A 12,542-nucleotide genomic window follows, 5' to 3' on the forward strand; every position below is an offset into this window, starting at 1 on the left:
CGAAAAAAAATGGGTTTGAAGGGGAGGAAATTCAAGTTTGATAAGATAAAGTATCTTGTTTATACTTTCCAAAGTAATGGAAGATGGAATATGCGTATAAAGGAAACTTTAAACCAGGGAAGAGCAGCAATGTTTACGTTTTTCCGAAATAATGAATGTGAATAAGGGATTAGCTGTTGCTTAAAAGGGTGATATGTTGCTTAAGGCAGGTTATGAAGATTTACTCTCGCAGGGGAAAAAGGATCACGGCCATTTAAAACGAAAGACATTTAGATAAAACAGGGCTTTCTTTCACTTGGAATGAAGGTAGAGGACCAATGAATTTACATGCAAGTTGAGAGAATGAAACTAGACCTCCGTTGCCTGTGCAACGGGAAGTGTTGCAGCAACTGTGCCCTGTTCCTTAGGGCACAGTTGCGGAGCAACACGTGCAACTGTGCCCTACGGGACACAGTTGCGGAGCAACAGTCTCCATTAGGTCCTTCAGAGGACATTTTTCTAATGCGGCTTCGATTGTTATCTTGAAGCATCTTTGATATGGTTTTATTTCGAGCTCCTACTAAACTGAGTTTTGTAAAATGTTTAGCTGGTCCAGAAATAAACGAGAAACATCAATAAAAGTTCTATATGAGTTCATAATTATTTTATCTATAAAACGTTTACTTCCGAAACTAGGGCCGTCTTAACTTGACGCCAATTCGAAGTATTATGTTTCGAGACGCACATTTCGGGAATTATTTCCGGGAAATCTGAAAGAGATATGGAAATAACGTCTTATAGTTTTCTGCTTAAATTTTGATGGTCTAAGCTAGGAAAATATAAGACAAACCAAATTCACCAAAAAATTTAAATTGCCCCGAGGGCATGACAAAACTTCCAAATAGAAAAACCCACAGAAGGAATTTTATTTCGGAGAAACTATTGTAAGCTCCAGTTGTTAAGAGATCGAGACCTGTCGAACCGCGTTGGAAAAAAAATTCTAGCTGGTCCAGAACAGAAGTTACCTCTAGAACGTCGAAACTTCGGAAATTATTTCTTAGAGAACGAAGCAACTTGGTATATAGAACACTTCACTTCTTCTTGCATACTTTTCATAGCACTACTCGATAAAAATATAAGAAACATCAAAATCGAAAATTTGAGAAAATTCCAAAAAAAATCGGAACGAGATGGACTTTTCCGGAATTATTTCCGGGAAATCTGTAAGAGCTACGAAATTTTGTGCTCCGGTTCTCGAAGAGACAAATAAAAGTTCTACATGAGTTCAGCATAACTGTATTTCTAACAAGTTTATTTCCGAAGCTAGGCTCGTCTTAACTTGACGCCAAACATCGAACGCAGAGTTTCTAAGAAAAAAACAGTTTTACTTTTTTTATGGAAAACTGTTTGAAATTTTAGGAACTTCTCTGGAACTTTTTTACTCTGTTTCACGTTTCCCTTCCCTCTGAAAAATCTCAAATTTTTAACTCTTACCACTTCGGAGCTACAGGTCGCTGATCACGGTGAAAAAAAAAAAAAAAAAAAAAAAAAAACTACGAAAGCAGTAGTGTTGCTCCGCAACACAATTAGGATTGTGCTGGAAAATCAAATGATCCAAAAATGGAATGAGGAGCTAAAGAAATCAGAAACGATAAAATTTAAAAGGAGGTTAAGATATTTTATGGGCATGAGTTCTACCTTCAACTGAATGTACCAGCTAGAAGTCTTGCGATGTAGATACAGCTTAGGGCTAATTGCCCCAAATTAGCGCAAGATTTCAAAGGTTTTAAGAAAAAAAGGAAGTTGCAAAGAAGACAGGTATACTTGCCCGCTTTGCAAAGATGAAGAGAACGGTTTGGTACATTATTTGAGTTGGTGTCTCTACGAAAAGGGAGGGTATATTTGGAAAAATGAGTCGATTCTTTCAGACGTCTTAAATAGTACGTCACCACATTTTATAAAGAAAATCTGCCTTCACCCCCCAGAAAATAAATAATAATATGAGACCAATGGCTGTTGGGCTATAGCCCTCTGGGCAATAGTGGCCTGTCTTTTCCCCCCTTTGTAGAAGAGCCTTCTTTGGTAGTGTAAAAATTTTGTCCAAGCAATCCAGTTGTCCCAGCACAATATTATTTGAGTTGGTGTCTTTACGAAAAGAGAAGGTATATCAAACAGTTCGTGGTAACGAACTGTAGTTAGGAGCGACCCGGCTCAATAGGAACCGAATCACTAAAAAACGGAATTTTGATACCAATAGATACATCAAAAGAGGTGGATTTTTATTTTGATTTCAAATATATAAGTTTATTCAAATTTAGTCTTACTCGTCGAAAGTTAAGAGCCTGAGAAAATTTGCCTTATTTTGGAAAATAGGGGGCAACACCCCCTAAAAGTCATAAAATCTTAACAAAAATCACACCATCACAAGCTGCGTATCAGAGAACCCTACTGTAGAAGTTTCAAGCTTTTATCGACAAAAATGTGGAAATTTCTATTTTTTCTAGAAGACCGATCTTCCCAACGCTAAAGTTACGCTAAGGTTTTTTTTATCGTTTTAGAAAGCAGAGTTTTGAGAAAGAGTTAAAATTAAGCGTAAAGAGTGGGGAGTGAGGAAGGAACAATTCTTTTCATATATGGAGTAATTTCTGTTTGTTTTAAGTTTTAATGTCGCTCCTTACTTTCAGTCGAAAAAACTTATTTTTATTTAATTTAGAAAACTGAGTGGATTCTTTTAGATGTCTTAAATAGTACGTCGCCACATTTTATAAGGAAAATCCTAGTTTACTAAGTAAATGTAGTGGTTCATTTAAGTATTTTCGTTGTGACAGTAATTTGGAAGAACAGGGATAGCTGATGTACGGTTATGCTGTTTGCGCTTTTACTTTGTACATGGGTGTTTTTTGGCTATAAAGTACACATTGTCTTATCGTTTCTTATTCATTTTACTTTAGATGTTCCTACTACTATACCCTGTCCACCAGTGGGATCAAATATTGGGCAAAATTTTGTGTCCCTAACTTGGCAAAAGCCAGTAGACAATGGCGGTGCTCCAATCATGGCATACAAGGTTGAAGCTTGGCTTCTGGCCGAAGGAGCACACTGGCAAGAGGTAAGTCTCTGCAGCGTATACATAACTAAATGAGGGACATATTCTTTACTAAACTAAATAAAAAAAGTATTTTAACTGAAAGCAAAGAGCAGCACTATAACTTACAAAGAACAGAAATTACTCTTTATATGAAGGGGATTGCACCTTCCTCACATTCTCGCTCGAACCAAACAAATACAACGTAGAGACAATAGGGAAAATTTCAAGATAGTGGAAATTATTTCTGTAGATATTTCGACCCTATGTCCAAGGGCCGTCTTCAGCACAATATAAGAATAAGAGAGAAACTATATATATATATATATATATATATATATATATATATATATATATATATATATATATATATATATATATATATATATATATATAATAGAACTTACATCAGATTGTGAGGATTAAAACTGAATAATTAAAAACACTTTTTAAAACTTTTTTTAAAAATAGCCCTAGCATCCTTACTTCAACGATCTTCAACCAGGACTGGCGAAAAGAATGAAATGAGAATATAAGCTCATTCAAACTGAAGAGAATAAAATGATTAGATGCAATTTCTTAAAGCTAATCTTGCTTGTTTAGCAGCCTGTCTCAAAGGCCTTTTCGTAGTTGGTTCAGTACTATTATAAATCGGTTTAGTAAAATATTTTGTTAGATCATTTTTAATTAAATTTGAGTATAAAGAATTTAGTGAGTATTCCCCCAAGTCCCTGTTCAAAGAAATATTATTATTTATTTTGAGATTAATTTTGATTGATTCTCGAACCACCTGTTTTATTCCCAAATCATTACTAATGAGTGAAGAGTTTTCAAAAAGTGTCATGTGGGCCAGATTATTAAATATATGCCAACCTAAAGCAGAATCAAAGGAGTTGTTGGAACTATTTGAACTTAAGGCCTTGTCTATGTCATTTTTATGCTGTTGTAACCGTTTGTCTAGATTCTGAAGGGTCCTGCCGACATAGTATTTTCCGCAATCACATGGTATTTGATAGACCCCTCTTTGGTGAGTAACTGGGGTCTTATCTTTACCCGAATTTAAGAAATTGATGATTTTAAAATTATTAGTAAAATCTACGTACAGATTATTTTTTGTGCAAATATTTTTTAATTTTGTTGTCGGTACTAAACCGATTTATAATAGTACTGAACCAACTACGAAAAGACCTTTGAGACAGGCTGCTAAACAAGCAAGATTAGCTTTAAGAAATTGCATCTAATCATTTTATTCTCTTCAGTTTGAATGAGCTTATATTCTCATTTCATTCTTTTCGCCAGTCCTGGTTGAACTTCGTTGAAGTAAGGATGCTAGGGCTATTTTTAAAAAAAGTTTTAAAAAGTGTTTTTAATTATTCAGTTTTAATCCTCACAATTTGACGTAAGTTCTTTTATATATATATATATATATATATATATATATATATATATATATATATATATATATATATATATAGTTTCTCTCTTATTCTTATATTGTGCTGAAGACGGCCCTTGGACATAGGGTCGAAATATCTACAGAAATAACTTCCACTGTCTTGAAATTTTCCCTATTGTCTCTACGTTGTATTTGTTTGTTATGGAAAGGCAGTGTGGTCTTCGTCGCTATATTCTCGCTCGTCACGCTGAAGTTTTTCGTGCTTTAGAAAAGCTTCTTTTTTTAGTTCAACGGACCTTGTGTTTCAGGAATAGTTTTTAAAGAATCGGGAGGAAAGTTCAAACTATAATGTAAAGAGCGAGGGACGAGGCATCTGTATCTGAAGAATTCCATTCTGTGTACGAAGGTTCATATACAGAATGATTTTTCTTCGTTTTAAGTTTTGTATGTTGCTCCATACTTTCATTAAAAAAATTATTTAATCTCTGGCTGTTTTTTCAAATCCTGTTATGAAACCCCTTCTCCCCCTTCTCCAGTGTAATTTTTTTCCCCAGAAAATCCACCAGGAAACTTTACTTCACATGGAAATCCCACCCTTGCAGAAAATGTATCTTTCTTAATAACAAATGCTACATGGCAACATGGGCAAATTGTTTAACTTGCAGCCCTTTCCTCAAGGGCCGAGGAGGAATGTGTAATCCCAACAGGTATGGTAACTAGACCTTTCACCTACGCTGAACCAAGTGGCTATCTCAAAATTTCGATCGGATGTCTTTGTAGAAAAAGAGGTATGTGAGAGGGACCTGTTGCCCTTCAATCCTTTTGGTCACTTAAAAAGAGCACTAGAGCACCACACTCAAATGAGCCATCTCCCGATCTCTTAGGATCACCATTTTGATGCAATCAGCCCTTGAAAAAAATAAATAAACACGCATCCGGGATCTTTCTTCTGGCAAAAAAACATGGAATTTGTAACCTATGTAGTAGGGTTCTACGATATGCTGAATCTGATGGTGCGATTTTCATAAGGATCGCTAGGTTTTTGGGGGTGTTTCCTCCGTTTTTCGAAAATCATGCAAATTCCTTCTGGCTTATAGCTTGTATTTGGTAACATTAAGAATAATGAAATAAATTGGAATCACATCGGAAAAATCAATTTCTTTATGTACTAAATGCTATCAAAATTTATTTTTTAGTGTTTCGGTTGCTATTGGGTCGAGTCGCTCCTTATTTACCGTTCGTTACCGCGAACTATCATTTGGTGATACAAAGTATCAAACAACATTTTAATAGAGAATAAGCTATTAAAATCTGTCGACTATGGAAATATTATTGGCTCATTAATTATTACATGGATTACCAGGTACTTCTACCGATAAGTGGAGGTCCGCAGATAGGTTTTTTTTTTAAATCAAAGGGTAGTAAAATTAATTCTTAACCTCTGTTTTAAACAAAAATGGATAATAACCCTTTTTTTCTGATACTTAAGCCAAGCCATGCCAAACTAGCAATTATTTTCAGATAAAATGCTGCCAGACATATTTCCGAACAAAGCAAGTTGCTAGTTGTAAATAGTTAGCGATTAAACCAAATGCTATTATTACAAGGTCAAAAGTTGTATTTTATTAGATTGCTATAATGATCTTTTTTCAAGTGCTATTATTTTAAATGAGTAAAAAACTACTCGCTCTAGAGCTAAGGAAAGGCAAATTTAAAATTAGTAAAAAATTTACTTAATTATTGTGTTTTTAGTTTCCCGTTATATTTTATGATTTCTAATAGATATCTTCAGTGGAATAGATAATGGTCTTCAAAATTCCCCTTGTCAAAAGCAATATTACAATGTAGTTTGGTTCTAAGCTTTCAAGATTGTTAACAGAATCCCTAGGCCTTGTACTCATATTCGCATTCAAGCTACTACTACTAACAATTCGCTGCAGCACCAAGCCATCTGAGACCACACAGCTACACAAACTCCTCCTCCATCCTAATCTATTCAAAGCCTCCCTCTTTACACCCTCTCAGGAAGTTCCAATGCCCCTGAACTGTTTGCTTACGACCTCCTTCCTTTACACTCGAGGCTAATCTGCTATTTGTTTGTCCATAGATGGTTGGTTGACAAGGAAGACATTTGGCAATCTGTCACCCTTCATCCGTGGAACGGGTCCTAGCCATCTCAACCTTTCTCTGATTACAGCTTACATTATAGCTCGCTTTTCTACTTGTTTTAAGCTAGAGAAAAAAAACAAGTTTGTTTTTTATAATAAAAAAATAAAGAGTTATATTTAATCTCAAAACTAACAGAGATTATCTTGTGTATGAGAGGTTTCCGTCTCCTCCTCAGCCATCTAGTCTTTACGCTAAAATTATCTAGTGCTTTGATTAAAGCATTTATAAGGGTAACAAATCTAGCGAATGGATAATTGCTACTTCTACTACTACTACTAACAACAACTCACCGCAGCCCCAAGCCGCCTGAGGTCAACACAGCTACGCATGCTCCTCCTCCAACTTAATCTATCAAAGCTTCTCTCTTTACACCCTCTCAGGAAAATCCCATTTCCCATCTTTGATACAAATGGGCACCAATAAGCTTTTCTAGTACTGAGGCATTGTTAAAAGAACGTTTTTATTCTATTCCAATTGCCCTTGTGTTTGAACATTCGTTCTTAAAACATTAACGGTAAAAATTCAAACTTCTGTATAATGAGCGAGGAGTTAAGGAGGTGGCATACCCCCTCATATACGCAGTAATTTCTGCTTGTGTGAAGTTTTAAAGTTGCTCCTTAATTTTTTTTGAAAAAACTTGCTTCATTATTTAAATTCTTCTAATTTCTAATCGTTTTTTTACGGCTTAAAATGCGCTATTTTTAAATTCATCTTTTTTTACAGCTTGGAATTTCCAACATTACCAGCTTCGATATTTTCAACTTGAAGCCAGATCGGGAATATTTGTTTAGGATTACACCTCGAAATAAGTATGGTTGGGGAGAGGGAGTGACAACAAAGAACCCTATTCGAACTGGTACAAAAGTTACACTTCCCAAGTTTATCACACCTCTAAATCCTCAAGAAAGGGTTCTCGTTGGATCTGATGTGGAGCTGAATTGTGAGGTTTGCTTCGCCTTTATATTCATATTCGATGACTATTTTACAAAGGAAAAATAGTGAATGAAAGAGTAAAAAGGAATTGTTGAAGTATTGGTGCTTAGTATTTTTAAATTTTTATTTAAAAGTTCAAATAGTTAAAGTAGTTTTAAAAGTTAGAATTAATGAAATATAAAGGTCAGATTGGCCGGGCTGAAGAGGATACAGTACCTTTATGAATCGTCCTATTTCAGCCATTATAAACTCTTTTAGTTTGTGTGGTCAAACTATTTAGAGTTGATTGGGCAGCCTTGCCATTGCCTGGATTAGAGATCAGAATAAACGACAGAAAACTAAAAGTCGACACTTACTTTCCCAGAAATCTAAGAAAAACTGCTTAACTTTTCCGGATTTGGGCTGAAGATAGATATATTTAGCTTTAATGAAACTTCATTAGAATTTGTGATTTTTTTTTCTTTATTTAGTAGAGCATAACTTTCTTTTTAAAGTTCAGGAAAAAACAGGCTCTAAAAAATATTCTAGCATACCCGCTTGTAAAACGTTAGAAATCAACTCAAAGGAAGTACCATTTGAGTGATTTTACCACTTTGGGCGTTCCCTGTAGTGCTGTCACTTTGATTGAAAACCTTGCCGACACAGTGGACCTATTAATTATGCTTTAGGTACATCGAATAGACAGTGCTCTGCTTAATAACTAGTAAAAACTTATATTTTTTCTTAATTTAAACTAACCTCTCGTTAGCTCTTCAAACTGTTGACATTTTTACCAGAAATAAATTAGGAGATCCCTGTGGACCTGGGAAAATTTGCTAATGGGGCCTTGGTCTTTGGGACACTCAGCCGACACTGAAATTTGTAAAATGATTTTATAAGGGGTCGAATGGCCTTAAACCGATGGCTCTAAACTTGAATAGAAAGAAACTTTCCAATTATCTAATACAGTATCACACAAAAATTTTAACATTGTCACAAAGTAACTCTGCAACCTTAATACGTTCCCCTTGACAATTTTTTAGGTAAATGTTTTCATACAGCCTTGCTTGTTTGATTTCATTCAACTTTTTTTTTTCCTTAAAAATTCACTTCAGTTTAAAACTTGTGGTGTAACTTAACTATTTAGCCGCATATTATTTCTTAACAAATATTTTTGACAAATAAAGTTTATGGACCGCAACCTAGATTTTGCCAGTTTGTCATGCCAAACTGTGAGTCATTAAGGAATAATAAATAGGAAAGTCATGTTGCCGTTATACGCTTTTAAATTTCGCGGGACGTCTCTAATGAGTGATTAAATTGTAGAAAATTTTCTAGAAAAGACTGATAAAATTTTCAAACAATCGGAAGTGGATGAAGATTTATTTTCCGGAAGGGACTTAGAGACAGTACTAAAAGAATTAAAATATAATAAGATAGAAGTAGTGACGGTGCTAATCCTGGGCAGGATGGGCAGCTGCCCCCCAGTTCTAAAAGGAGCTAAAAAACATAAGCTATATATTGCGAAAATAGTGCTTCAACCAATTTAAAATGCTAATAGTTTCTTATCTGACAATAATTTCTTTTATTTTTCACATTCCTATTAAGGTGCACTTAATCAACAAAAAATTCTCCCAATTTTAATTTTTGAATATCAGTATAACATCAATTTTTTCGTTTTCTTTATGACTCTTGATTCAGGAGTTATGGGGCATTTTGCTGTTCTCGGCTGGCAACACTCCCGACACTGATCTGTTGGTTCCGTCTGTCACCCACAATTATAGAGTTGTATTTGTTAGTATAACATGTAACAACAAGCCACTATTTCAATTACTGCTTCAAACAACGTATCAAAGACTAGATTTTTAAAATAATAAAAAAAAAATTGGGACCTGGATCTTGTGGTATACCTTGTCCCTGAGCCGTTCCTGAGGTTTGTGGCGCCCGAGGAGGAATTTATTACAGCGCCTCCTCGCAACTCAAATATAAGAAAAAAAGCCGAATCAAAATGGAAAATATGGTCAAAGTGGACAACACTCCAGCCGCTGAGCCCCCCAGCCACTGCGGACGGGAACCTTGCTCTGGTCGCCCTCTGATTATGATGCCTTAAACCGTCCCTGGATTGAAGATTTTGAATATGACTTTTGAAAATAGGAAGTGGCTAGTGAATTTAAGAAAAGATTAGTTAAAACCAATTATGCAAAAGGTGATAAGAGTAAGTGTAGTAGTTACAGAGGCACGCATCTTCTGAGACCTTAGAACCGTTCCCCTGAATCCTCACCTATATAAAGATCCACTGGCTCTCCCTTATAATAGTTGATGCACAATTATATACTAAGGTACGTAATTTTATCAAAACTCAAATGAATCACCGTCTTTAAATGAAGCTTTAAATTAGGTGTCGACACTAACCGTTTATTTCATAGATTACGTGTAAAATTAGGAAGGAACACCCCACAGAGCAGCACTACTGCCTCTGAAACTTGGAAGCGCATCGTATAGTCTTTTCTTCAATTAAAATCGATTGGAGTCAAAATTTTGACTCCATAACTTTTAGGTCCACTTTAGGCAAAAACAGTTATTTTGTGCCTCAAAATAGCAGAAACACCACTTTGCTGCTCCACAATCTCTTTTACTACTTTAAAAGGGGATTGGAGCTTTCAGTTTTTATTTGAATGAACCCTATCCTGATATTCTATGACAATTTTCTAGGCACAATCATCAATGAAAAAAAAAGTAAAACAATAATGCTAAAACAAGTAAAACATAATAAAAAACATAATAAAAAATAAAACAAGTAAAAAAAGAATAAACAAGCACGCATCGGTGATCGTTCCTCTCAGATAAATTTGGTGTTTTGTAGATATCAATTTGTTTGAATCAAATTTTCTCAGGCTAGTTAAACTTAATGAATTTTACATATTTAGAATCATTATAAAAACCTAATTTCTTTGCTGTGAGTTTCAGCTACTGAGAAGGAGTCACTCCTTACTTATAGTTTGTTACTACAAACTGTTTGATTTCAAATCCCTTAACTTTCTTAATTTAACTTCAGATAAAAAAAAAACTATGAAAAAAAATGAAAAAACGTCAGATAAAACATAATGTCAGGTAAAAAAAAAACCAAAAAAACTAAAAGTAAAAACAAGTTTGATGAAGGTTTTTGCGCTAAGAAAGGAACCAATAGACATTTTCTTTAGAAAGGATTCAATTCTTTTGACTAATTCTTTTGACTTGGGCTAAAAACACTGATTTGTTATTGATATTAAATTTGTTTGAATTTATTATACTTCAAATCTGCTTACGTTTTAATCGCTTACACCGTGAAAATAGGAAGAAAACAGTCTCAAATTATACTGATCTAATTCTAATACTCGAGATTTTTTTTTGTGTGTAAGTTCTGGGTTTGCTATTTTTCTTGTGTCCTCAGCAGCGTAATAACAAAAAAACTTTAAGAAAGCAGTTTTTTATGTGCATTTTAATTAATTATTACGAGTTGGACAATTATTTTTTTTGGGGGGGGGGGATCCCAAACCTCGTAACCCTTTTGGATACGTCCTTGGATGTCCTATGATTTTAGCGTTCTAACTCAGGACGATAAATTATCTAAGAAAAAGAACAAGTTATATCATGATGCTGACTCAATGAATGAATGAACCTAAACTTAAAAAATAAAATGATACATATATACATATATATATATATATATATATATATATATATATATATATATATATATATATATATATATATATATATATATATATATATATATATATATATATATATATATATATATATATATATATATATATATATATTTTATATATATATGCTGTCTTTTCTGTGTAAGTTGCAGCTTGTCGCAAAATCGTGTATTTCACAGGTAAGGTCGTACCCAGGGGATGGGATGGGGGAGTTTGCCCCCCCCCCATCCAAAATGTTTGTCCAACTAGTAGAAACGTAACAAAACTGCATATAAACAAACTTTTGATGCATTTTTAAAAGTTTTTTCTATACCCACCCTCCACCGATAAAAAATTACCACCGTCTCCGAACATCAATCATGTATACGGCTCTGTTCGCATTTTAGATTCAAGTTAATGATTTACTGTTTATTTCACAGGTGACGGGTGAACCTTTACCTCTGATAATGTGGAAAAAAGATGGAATGGAGATAAATACCGAGAGATGTCTCACTTTAGTCAAAGACTCTAAACATGTGCTTGTAATAAAAAATTTCAGTATTGAAGATGCAGGCAAATATTTAATTGAGGCATCAAATCAAGCAGGACTGCAAACCTCCTTTACATCTTTACTAGCAGTTACAGACCCAAAAATCTTGGAAGCTGATGAAAAAATAAAAAGGTAAATTACATTATAGTCAATTCTCGATAATTCGAGCATCGATAACTCGAAATCCTCGATAACCTTGATCGATAATCCTTGATAGATATGTCTATCATTCATCCGTCCATACGTCATTTCTAGGGCAGAACTAAGGTAGATAGTCATAGAACTAATGGATGAAAGATTGTATTGATTTTGGGTTGACGCGTGACCGACAGTGTCCACTGGACTTGTATGTAAAATCTGGGACTGAATTTGCTTGGACTCATAGGTGAACAAGTGAAGCTAAGCCTCATTGGCTTGGCCGCTTGTAGTCAAAAGGTGTCCGGTACCCAGGTCCTCTGGACTCGCAGGTGAACGGTGAAACATGTAGTACATCTTTACTAGCAGTTACAGACCCAAAAATCTTGGAATCTGATGAAAAAACAAAAAGGTAAAATACATTATAGTCAATTCTCGATAACTCTAACCTCGATAACTCGAAATCCTCGATAACTTGAAATCCTCGCTATATCGAATTATTTTCAATCCCATTGGAAAAATTTGTTAAGTCGAAGAAAGAACCATGAACAACTCGAAATAGTTTTTTGGTTATATTTTACATCTATATGTCGAAGTGACCCAAAAATTACCTCTATTACCGGAAATTCA

The 12,542-nt window shown here is 34.5% G+C and overlaps 1 protein-coding gene across 1 annotated transcript in view; it reads left to right on the forward strand.

The window, feature by feature from the left end:
- The window catches only part of LOC136028528 (titin-like), a 524,102-nt gene that overhangs the window by 209,984 nt on the left and 301,576 nt on the right, over positions 1 to 12,542 (forward strand). Inside the window, exons 33-35 of the mRNA XM_065706373.1 lie at positions 2,931 to 3,088; positions 7,353 to 7,574; positions 11,668 to 11,909. Coding sequence (XP_065562445.1) covers positions 2,931 to 3,088; positions 7,353 to 7,574; positions 11,668 to 11,909 — 622 coding nt within the window. The remainder of the gene's footprint in view (positions 1 to 2,930; positions 3,089 to 7,352; positions 7,575 to 11,667; positions 11,910 to 12,542) is intronic.

Source organism: Artemia franciscana, chromosome 6 (genome assembly GCF_032884065.1).
Source record: "Artemia franciscana chromosome 6, ASM3288406v1, whole genome shotgun sequence".
NCBI classification, from domain to species: Eukaryota; Metazoa; Arthropoda; class Branchiopoda; order Anostraca; family Artemiidae; genus Artemia; species Artemia franciscana.